The sequence below is a fragment of the Leucopleurus acutus genome (assembly GCF_964270905.1).
Source record: "Leucopleurus acutus genome assembly, chromosome: 19".
Taxonomy (NCBI): Eukaryota; Metazoa; Chordata; class Mammalia; order Artiodactyla; family Delphinidae; genus Leucopleurus; species Leucopleurus acutus.
Genome location: NC_139161.1, coordinates 25,720,963 through 25,732,306, shown reverse-complemented (window position 1 = coordinate 25,732,306; position 11,344 = coordinate 25,720,963). Strand labels below are relative to the sequence as shown.

At 45.5% G+C, this 11,344-nt stretch overlaps 1 protein-coding gene across 1 annotated transcript; it reads right to left on the bottom strand.

Moving 5' to 3' along the window:
* Window positions 1-515: 515 nt before the first annotated feature.
* On the bottom strand, window positions 516-2,232 carry LOC309975636 (C-C motif chemokine 4). The gene is made up of 3 exons (XM_082860825.1): window positions 2,089-2,232; window positions 1,468-1,582; window positions 516-892 (listed from the first exon to the last, which is right to left on the bottom strand). The coding sequence occupies exons 1-3, from the start codon at window positions 2,162-2,164 to the stop codon at window positions 805-807; spliced, it is 279 nt and encodes a 92-aa protein (XP_082716951.1). The 5' UTR covers window positions 2,165-2,232; the 3' UTR covers window positions 516-804.
* Between the last annotated feature and the right edge of the window lie 9,112 nt (window positions 2,233-11,344).

The following is an 11,344-nucleotide window of genomic DNA, read 5'->3' as shown; positions in this document are numbered from 1 at the left end:
CTTCCCAGACCGGGGCACGAACCCGTGTCCCCTGCACCGGCAGGCGGACTCTCAACCACTGCGCCACCAGGGAAGCCCCCAAGATGACTTTCTTAATGATAGTGAGTGATGGAGGCCCACTTTTCTGATTCTGAGCTACTTCATCTTCCCTCTCTGTTGTGCTGCTGTTCCTATTTACAGCTTCCCTACAAGATGTTGAAATGATAGCCCTCAGCAGCACAGGTATCTTTTTGGATCAGCCTTTCACGGTGCACCCCAAGCAGACCTACATGCCTTAGCAAGTCACATCACCTCTGTGCCTCTGTTTTTACATCCGTAAAATTGAGGATAACAGTCCCTACTTCGTAAGGGTGTTAAAATCCTTGCTAAAAGTATTAAGTGAAGTTTGTATCTCTAGACATTTTAGCCCATATTAAGGACTCAGTAATTGCTCATTCTTATTGTGTTTGGAAACTATGCACAATAGCAGGCAATTCCCTTTACCGCAACTCAAATTAAAACACAAAGAAACTGTCTACATTTTTAAAACATTTTATTAACACTTGGACTCAATTGCATTATCCATGTATCCGCAATAGCAGAGAAACAGTGATGGTGGACCATCCCCATGGGGGACACATGTCCTTCGGCAAAACAAACATAAATAGTGGGAAACAACACCAAATACAATAATAACATAGTATGTAATAAAGATTAAATTAAGAGAAGGAACAGGGCCTGCCGGGAGGGGTCGTGAGTGTGGAGAGGGTGCGTCGGGCTCAGGTGATCTTTCCTGCAGAACACCTGCCCCGCCCTCAGAGCGGCTCAGTTCAGTTCAAGGTCATCCATGTACTCCTGGACCCAGGGATCACTGGGGTTGGCGCACACCTGCCTGCCCTTTTTGGTTTGGAATCTGTGGAGCAAAGAGTGGACAGGTTAGAATCCCATGGGACCTTGCCTGTGGCGGGTATCTCCCTGTCCTTCACCATGGCTCATGCTGGACAGCCTAGTGGGTGAGAAGACCCTTCCTGGGGTGCTGCTGGGACCTGATTCCTTGTAACTTCCTCCTTGGGTTTAGCTGTGGCCTCCTGAGTTGCCCAGATTAGGAACCAATGAGTTTTGCAATCAATGTGGACATATCTCTCCATTCATTCCCTGCTGCCCCTAGCAATGACTTTGGCACGTGTTTTCTAAGTATGGTTTAAGAATTCAGCCCACATCTTCTATCATCTTTTTGACCTTCCCTGTTTTCCTGGCCTCTAGCTAACTTCCTCCCCGGAAAGCACCTTCCCCTCCTTTAGCTCCCACCCAGCCCTCTCCAGGTCTCAGCAGGTGACACCATGACCGGTTCCTCACTGCTTTCAGGGAGGCCTTCAGCCCTGACACCTGCCTCCCTACTGCTTCATCTCCCCTCACCTCAAACAGGCCCCCTTTTCTAATCCTGCCCTCACCCTCGCCTCCAAGAAAGGCCCCAGGGTTGATACTCACACCACAGCTGGCTGGGAGCAGAGACTGCTGGTCTCGTAATAATCGATCACAAAGTTGCGAGGAAGCTTCCGCAGGGTGTAGGAGAAGCAGCAGGCAGTGGGAGGGTCTGAGCCCACTGGGAAGAAAGGCCGAGGTGAGACAGAAGCTCTACCCAGAGCTATTCATTTTGGCTTCTAGTTATAGATATTCAAAGGGCATCCCTGTGGATCTGCCGGATCCCCAAATATGGTCCCTTGTATCTAATCCCACCCACTCTGAGTAGGAGTCTTATTCTGAATAGAGAATCCTAGGAGAAGACCACGAAAGGATTCTAGAAGGTTCAGGCTGTATCGGGTCTTAGAGCAGAGGTCTAACTCCCTTCATTTTACAGATGGGGAAACCAAGGCACAGAGAGAGACAGGGACTTGCTTAAACCAGTCTGTGGGTTGCTATTTCTTAAGAAAACGGGAACTTGAATATTACTGAGTGTCTACCAGACTCTACGTTTACCTGCAGGCTACTTAGGAATCTTCCCTGCTCCCTGTTGTCTCATCCCCAGATGTTAGTGTTGGACCAGCCCCAACTAGAAAAGTCAGCGCTGCCTACATCCTGACTCAGTGGCAGCTGGAAGAATGGACTTACTTGGTGCTGAGAGAGCCGGAGAGCAGAAAGCAGCTGAGAGCACGAGGAAGGAGAGGACAGTCACACAGAGCTTCATGGTCTTGGTTGAGGAGAGACTTCCCTGGAGCTCGGACTGCAGAACCCAGAAGCTTCAGAACCCTTCTGTGCTCTGTGCTGATACTGAGTTGGGAGCCCTTCTTTATAGGAACTCTGAGGCCTGGGACAGAGATGGGGGAGAATGGAATTTCCAGGGTACAGATGATGTCATGGTGCCAATAAGGAAACTGAAGCTAGCTGGCTGAGGACCTCTGCACAGCTTTCTTTTCCCCAGCAGTGTCATCACGGAGGAAAGCGGAGGGAGGTGTAGGAGAGAAGAAGTGGGCTGAACCCTAGAGGGAAGTGGTATACCAAAGGCAGTGACTGAGGCTTGGGGGAGAATTGCAAACCCAACAAGAAAGATAGAACCTTCACACCTGCTAGAAGGGGCTTGTAGATGAGAACCATCACGCTCGTAGTGGTTAGCACCTCCAGAAGCTAGAGACTTCATGTCAGTCTTTCTAGGGTCACCACAGGCCTGGCCCCAAGAAGGGGAGGAAGCCAGGATTCCATGTCCCACTGCAGGCCTCCTTCTGCTAGGCAGAGTGAACTTTAGTGCCCTGTATATTTCCTTGGGCATAACGAAAGTGTCCAGCTTCTGTCCAGTGTGCAGAAGGCCCCAGCAGAAGTAGCTTCTACACAGCGAACATTTACTTGCCTAGTCAGGCACTAGGCAAGCTGCGTTACACACATACATCTAACCCTACCATAACCCTGAGCAGGGTGTGATTATTCCCCTGAAGCAATGAGATTCAGAGGACAGAACAGGGTTCTGTGATAATCTCAAGGCCACACAGCTGTTAAGTGGCAGTGCCAAGATTTGGACTGAGGTTCATCTGACTCTAAAATCCATTTTCTTTCTACCCTGTCATCTCCAGAACAAATATAGAACGTGACCACAGAGAGAGAAACTGCTGGCCCCCTAGGGGCCACGCCACACACAAAGACCCATCTTATTAGGGCTGAATACAGGAAAGGGGTGTGGTCCATCTGTCCCAAAGAATGCAAAAGAAATCAAGATTTCAGTGTGCCCCCTTGGGCCAATAACAGAAAAGGAGAAAGAAATCAGGAAGAAGAATCAAGTTTAGAAGACCCAGATAAAGAATGTTCTTCCAGTATAAAAATGGAATTGGATAAAGCTGGCAATGAATTCATCTATGTTACAGATAAAGTATATAATCTAAGCCTGTGGGTGTTTCCCAGACATCCACAGGGAATTCCTTGTGTACTTGTAAAGCCCTGCCTGGTTCGGCAGCTGCCGTGGGCCTGAAGGTGACTACATGAAGCTTCCAAAGGCCAGGAATACAGTAGTGCATGAATCAGGGCAAATGAGGGCCATTAGGATGATGGGATCAAGACCTCTATCCACCTTCAGCTCAACCACTCTGATCCACCTGCTCACCCGCAGTCCCACATTGCTACCTGCCTCTGCTTTGAAAAGGAAGAATGAAGAGTGAAAAGAGGGAGCCAGGCCTCCTGGGTGCTGTAGAGATGTGGGATAGAAGGAGTCAGAGCAGCATCTCGGAGCATTTCAGTGTCACTAAATAAAGTACAATGTCTTCCTACTTCATCACTCTCCTCTCTCCTTGGTCCCACCACCTACACATGCACACAGACTGTACTTCTTTTCTTTATCCTTTCTGTCCTCACTCCTTTCTTCCTGTGAGTCTTGCTTCAAGTGTTCTGATCTTCACCAAGACCCCCATCCCCAACTCTAACACTCTACAATCTCTGATATCACTTATGCAAGTATCTCTCATGGTCTCTCCTGGTTGATGGAGTTTCATCTTCATGCTGCTTCAAGGGAAGAAGGATGTGTCTCGTGGTACCTGGAATCTACACAGACTTCGTTATCCTGGCATTTCCATTCAACCCAATTGAGTAGTCACCTGTTCTTTGTCAGGACAGACAGAGCTGAATGACGACCCATCGCTGCCCTCAGAGTCCTTAGTCTAGTGATGGTGCTGACAGTGACAGAAATCACTATCTTGTGAGATGGAATAAGGTATGTGTCATATCAGAGGTAGAAACAAAATGTCAGAGAGCCCAAAGGATGGAGAAAGCCATCTCTTGGCTGTAAATGAATAGTTCCAGGTCAAGACTAAATCCACTGTGCACTAAGGAAGAGCCCTTGACGTGGAGACCTCCATCTACATGAGTGGGGAGCGCTGATCTTCAAGCCATGGAAGGACATAACTCTTATGAAAATACATAAGAAGAATGATGATAGCTAAGAGTGGGTGATTAGCCACACAGTGCGTTTGTTGATTTTTGCCTCCTAGCCTTAGATTTGATCTTTGGCTCATGCAGGCAAAATTTTTTTATTCATGAAGGTCTTAACAATAATGCTGTGTTCACACCAGTGAACGTTCACACAGGGAGTACAAAGGCTTGTGTCAAAATGTTTAGCTAAATCAATGGCCTCCAAGGTTTATACATTGAGGCCATTGCTAAGTCATAGTCGATAGAGAATGATAACAAATGCCTCTCAAATACACAACCAAAAAAGTGCTCATGTCCTCTAGAGAACCTTCCCTGACCTCTCTTCCAACTGAATTCTGTACCTCCCTTTGTGCTACCTCCATCACATCACCTATAAAATATCTGTCTACTTGGTTGTCTCCACTCCTAGAAAGGGAGTTCCTTAATGCAGAAATTGGGTTATGCTTATCTCTGTGTACACAGTAGGTATTTTTTAAATTTATTTATTTATTTTTATTTTTGGCTGCCTTGGCTCTTTGTTGCTGTGCGTGAGCTTTTCTCTAGTTGTGGTGAGCGGGGGCTACACTTCGTTGCAGTGCTTGGGCTTCTCATTGGGTGGCTTCTCTTGTTGCAGAGCATAGGCTCTAGGCGTGCGGGCTTCAGTAGTTGTGGCACTTGGGCTCAGTAGTTGTGGTTCGCGGGCTGTAGAGTGCAGGCTCAGTAGTTGTGGCGGACAGGCTTAGCTGCTCCGTGGCATGTGGGATCTTCCCGGACCAGGGCTTGAACCCATGTCCCCTGCATTGGCAGGCGGATTCTTAACCACTGCACCACCAGGGAAGCCCTACACAGTAGGTATTAATAAGTGTCCAGAGGCAGCTCAAACTACCAGTTTTAATGGGAGGGGGTGTGATAGGTAATATGGACTCTGGACATGAAGTCCATTTAGCCAAATGAAGTATGAATGAACTAGGCATCTGACACTCTATCCAGAATATGATTCCCCAGCCTTGATGGGAATCGCTCCTCCTCCTTCTTCCTCAACCCACATGCCCAGTGGTTTCATGGTAAAGCATACTATTCTAGGACTCAGCTCTTTCCAGCTCAGGGATGTGAGAAGTGACAGCGAGAGTTAACCATGGTTCCAGAGAGCCCCACGGGCATCCTGTGGGCCACCCCCTCACTCCTGAGCAGGGAAGTCCTCCACTTCCCCTCACTCGTGTTGATAAGAGGTTTCCCCTCCCACGCCCTTGACGGCCACTGTGCTCGAAACTCCATCCTGGGAATTTTCACATCTGTTTTGTCATTTTGTCCTCCCAGCCTCCCCAGTGGTCCTGAAAGCAGGACCGGTGGCCACAGCAGTAACAAGACCTTCCAAAGGTCTTTGGATTTCCCTCAGCATATCCATGTCTATGGTTTAACCTGATCCCAATCTGTTTTGCCATGGCTCAGATGAGGAAGCAAGACCTAGAAAAGTTAAAAAACTTGATTAAGGTTACATAGGATATGTGTCAAGACCCAATTTCTTCCAACTCCTGGTCCAGAGATGACCAAACTTCTTTGACAGGTGTGACCCTTTGAGATCACACGTGGGAAGTCTCTGAAGGTACCAGACTCTCAGAAGAGATTACAGTCCTGCTGAGGGGCGGGAAGCAGAGGTGGGCAATCCCGACATGCTGTGCTTTTGTGGAAGGAGAGTGCTGAGATGCAAGTGTAGGAGAGACCATTGGGTGTCGGGACCAAGAGACTTAGCCACTAGGAAGTGGAGTGCCCGGAACTAGAGAATTCCTTGTGAGTGAATGTTGCAACTGCAAAGCCAAGGGGATCTGGAACATATGGTCATTCTGCCAAGACAATAAACTAAGAAAAGGTAAATCCTTTAGTCTTGCCGATATGGTAGCCAAATCCCTTGGAGAGAATGGGAGCAGAAACTGGATTGCAGATTGAAGAAATAAGTACACAATTATTCGAAGTGCAGGATTCAGGATGGAGCCCATAGGACAGTGAGCTGGTTGAAGCCATTCATCAGTGATGGTCCCGATCTTCTGAAAGTGGAAATGTGCCTTTGTCACCGGCCACAGCCTGCTCTTTAGCTGTCAAAGGTGAAGGGCAGGGCTCCCCTGGTGGCGCAGTGGTTAAGAATCCGCCTGCCAGTGCAGGGGACACGGGTTTGAGCCCTGGTCCGGGAAGATCCCACATGCCGCAGAGCAACTAAGCCCGTGCACCACAACTACTGAGCCCGTGGGCCACAACTACTGAGCCCGCGTGCCACAACTACTGAAGCCTGCACGCCTAGAGCCCGTGCTCTGCAACAAGAGAAGCCATGACAATGAGAAGCCCACGCACCACAACAAAGAGCAGCCCCCGCTGACCGCAACTAGAGAAAGCCTGCGCACAGCAACGAAGACCCAACGCAACCAAAAATAAATAAATTTAATAAAAAAGAAAAACTTTATAAGAAACAAAATTAGCATGCATGATGTTTCAGTGTGGGGATATTCCAAACTTTTATACCAAAATTTATATTTAACCAATCTGTTACTTAGCCCATTCAGGTTGTTCTAGCCTTCCTCTATTCTAAATTGAGCTGAGACTTGAAGGATGATTAACCAGGAAGAGTGTGAGGGTGGGGTCATTCAGGCAAAGAACAAGAGACCCGTGCTTTTTAAAATATATAAAATAGATTACTTGAAATATTGCAGTTATAATGATAATAGTAACTAACACATAACACTTACTATGAGCCAGTCATGTTCTAAGCCTTTATAGATATTAATGCATTTCATCCTCACAGCAGTGCTCTGAGGTAGGTACTGTTATTATCCCCTTTCACACATGAGGACACTGAAGCACAGAGAGGTAAGTAACCTACTGAAGGTAAGTAACACACAGCTCGTACATGGCGGGTTTTGAAATGATACCAAGAAGGTATGGCTCCAGAGCGTAAATAAATCAGAAAAGGGAAATGTGTTTCTTATAAATTTATGTTAAAGTTTAACGGCCAAAGTTGTGTTATTATGATGTAAAATATCTTTCGGTTTTGCATTTTGCATGTCTTTGAATACTGCAATCCATGGATTTCTCTCTTTTCCTTAGAAAATTAAGGTAATTAAACAGTGGTTTCCTTTATTTGGTCTAAATACTAATCTCTGCAGCTTTCACGGGATATACCCATGCTTATAGAATTTCACTCTGCCCTGTGATCTACACGAAAGGGAAATTGTGCTTTGCCAAGTGACACCTGGTTCATAAAAAGCAGAGCAGAGATCTGCATTTTTAAGGAATCACATGTAGTTTAGAGAGCTGAGTCTTTGTTTCCAGGAAGCCTGAAGGTGGCAAGAAACAAGGCCAAAGGGGGAGACAGAGGTCAGATCACAGAGGGGAAGCTTCCATTTCATGCTGGAAACAAGGTAGACTGTTTGAAGGGTTTTCAACAGAGAGAGACAGAGACTGATTTGATCAAAATCACTTCAAATGCCTTGTGCTGGACAAATTGAAGAGAGGCAAATGGAGGAAAAAACAATTGACAGGCCGCTCTTGTCATGACAAGAAGTGACAAGGACCCACCTAAGAGAGTGGGAATGGGAAAGATGAGAAGTAGATACACTTAATTTCATATACAACAGAGTCAGTAGTTGAATAGATGGAGGAGATGAGGGGGAGGGAGGAGTCAGGGTGACTCCCAGCTTTCTGGCTTGGAAACCTGGTAAGAGGGAATGCTTTTTACTGAGTCACAGAAGGAGGAGCAGGGGAACAGGTGGAAGGATGTAATCCAGTACCAAGATGTACGCCCTGATCTGCGTGCACGTGCACATGCACGCACACACACACACACACACACACACACACACACAATGGCCAGAGGAGAATGACAAGAAGAACTCAAGATAGGAAAGGGCCTGGCTGCAGAAAGAAGGGGCTGCGTCAGTGAGACACTGTCTCTCTAGGATGCTAGAAATGGGCCCCCAGGATATTTTCTCTGCCCACATGAAAGGCAGGGCCAAGCCTGCTGCAGCCTGACTCTGTGGACCACAGCTGGAAAAAAGGAGGCCAAGGCCGGGCCAAAAAAGGGTGTCATTATCAATGAGCCCATCCATGGAACCACTGCTGCCAAAGGGAGAGAGCTGAGATTGACGCCTGGGGATGTAGAGCTATGGGACCGGAAACTGGAACGAAACCAATCCATCAGGGCCAGGACACAGGAAACAATGAGGAGGTGAGCAGAGCTGGACTAGGCAGAGGTGTTGCAGAACCTGAATTATTCAGCCAGAATTCCCTGTTCTCGTGGCTGGGATGTTCTGCTGGACTGAGGTGGGGCCTCAAAGAGGCTGGAATGAACCAGAAAGCTAGGACACAAATCAAGGCCCTCCATGCTGAAGGATCCGCCATGTTGACCGTTGGCCAGTTTCTGTGATCACCACGTAAGAGATCTTGGTGGTCCCCAAAGATCAAGACCTTGACACCATGGCCTTTCTGATCCTTTATATAATATTAGTATTTCAACTCCCTAATGAGACGTTGGGCATAATACATACTGTTCGTCAAATCATTGAACCATTCATTCACCAAATACTTATTAATGCATTGCGATTACTGTTGGAGATACATTGTTAAATAATGTAGACACTGAAATGTAAAACTGACTAATTCCATCTCTCTGATCCTGGGCAAGTCATTTTACCTGGGAACATTAATTTACCTCCTAGGATGTTTCTGAGACCCTTCCAACTCATCCAGCCTAAGGTTTCCTTATTATTCATTAAATTTGTGCATACGGAGCACATACTTTGCATACAAGTATGTTATTTTCCTGATCCAAATAAAAACATATATGACAAAGAGCTATTTCCTGGTTTTAGGATTGATATGAAAAATCTTACAAATATATCATCACTAAGATAGAATTTTATATTTATCAAAAAGAATAAAATTATAAGACATAGAGACTATGTCAGAAAATTAACCATGTTATAATCAACATGTGTTAGAATTTGGTTTAAGTCCACCAAGACATGGTATGAATTTGGTTTAAAATCAACAGGACATTCAATAGGCACATGAAAAGATGCTCAACATCACTAATTATTAGAGAAATGCAAATCAAAAGTACAATGAGGTATCACCTCACACCAGTCAGAATAGCCATCATTAAAATGTCTACAAAGAATAAATGCTGGAGAGGCTGTGGAGAAAAGGAATCCTCTTACACTGTTGGTGGGAATATAAATTTGTACAACCACTATGGAAAACAGTATGGAGGTTCCTTAAATAACAAAAAATAGAGTTACCATATGATCCAGAAATCCCACTCCTGGGCATGTATCCGGAAAAGATGAAAACTCTAACTGGAAGAGAAATAAGCACCCCAATGTTCACAGCAGAACTATTTTCAATAGCTAAGACGTGGAAGCAACCTAAATGTCTATTGACAGATGAATGAATAAAGAAGATGTGGTATACAGACACACAAACACACACACACACACACACACACACACACACACACACATATGCATGCACAATGGAATACTACTCAGCCATAAAGAATGAAATAATGCCATTTGCTGCAACATGGATGGACCTAGAGATTACCATACTAAGTGAGTAAGTCAGAGAAAGATAAATATCGTATGATATCACTTATACGTGGAATCTAAGCTATGATACAAATGAACTTATTTATAAAACAGAAAAAGACTCACAGACATAGAAAACAAACTTATGGTTACCAAAGGGGAAAGGTAGGGGCAGGGTTGTGGAAGGGATAAATTAAGGAGTTTGGGATTAGTAGATACAAACTACTATATATAAAATAACAAGGACCTACTTATAGCACAGGGAACTATATTCCAATATCTTGGAATAAACCTTAACAGAAAAGAATATGAAAGAATATATATAACTGAATCACTTTGCTGTACACCAGAAACTAACACAACACTGTAAATCCACTATACTCCAATAATTATCTAAAAATAAATAAAATCAACAGGTCTAGATTTTTGAAGAGACAATTACAAAGATAACTATCACACAATGTGGAAAGTGCTGTAATGGCAGAGCTAAATAATAAAGTCCGTTATCAGAAACGTGATTGACTCAGCAGTTTCCATTTCCTTCTTCTCAACCTCCTCAACTCAGAGACGCCTGCTCTCAGAAACTAAATCACGAGTGTGAACGGGGTTCCCCCAAGAAGTAAATGAGGGAATTCAATTCAGGGTATCGACTGAGGGCTGGGGCAGAGGGGGTGGACGTTGAGGAGGAGGCATTGTCTGTGACCTGGAGTTTCCAGTGAAGCAAATGATAGACTCCATTTTCTGGAATTGACAGTAACAAAGGAAGACAGCTGGATGCTACAGCCCCAGTGAAACCTGCCATTGCCCCAAATCTTGCCTTTGCTGCACCTCCCTCGGACCAGCATTAGCAATCATAGGGATGGGATGGAAACACAGCCCATGTGTTTTAAGAGAAGTAACTCTACGGACACAGGAAGGACAGAATTCCTCAGGTGTGGTCTCACTTTGCTTACGTCTTATCTCCTCCATTGTTCTAACTCCATTTGGGGGAATTCAAAGCCCTCTTGGTTTGGTCCTAATGCAGCTTCTTCATCCATATTTGCCCCTCCACTGTGCAGCTACTCTGAAGGACTCACTCCTCCCTCTGACCCAGCAATTTCACACCTGTGACTCTGCATTAGCAGGCCAAGCCATCTACTGCCACACCATCTATATATGTTCAAATCCTGTGTCTCTTTCAGGACCCAATCAAAATTCCATCCCTTCCGTGACGCCTTTCCCTATCCTCCCAAGGGAGACCATGACTCCCTCTTCCTCACATTCTGAGCTTTCATTTATTTTTCTCCTGAGAATCTTAGCAGTTTCTGTTAAGTGCTGTGGTTATCTGTTTATACTCTACCTGCTCCTACTAGACTGGGGGCACCTAGAGGATAAAGATCATTAGAAAGGATAAACCATAATTCAAA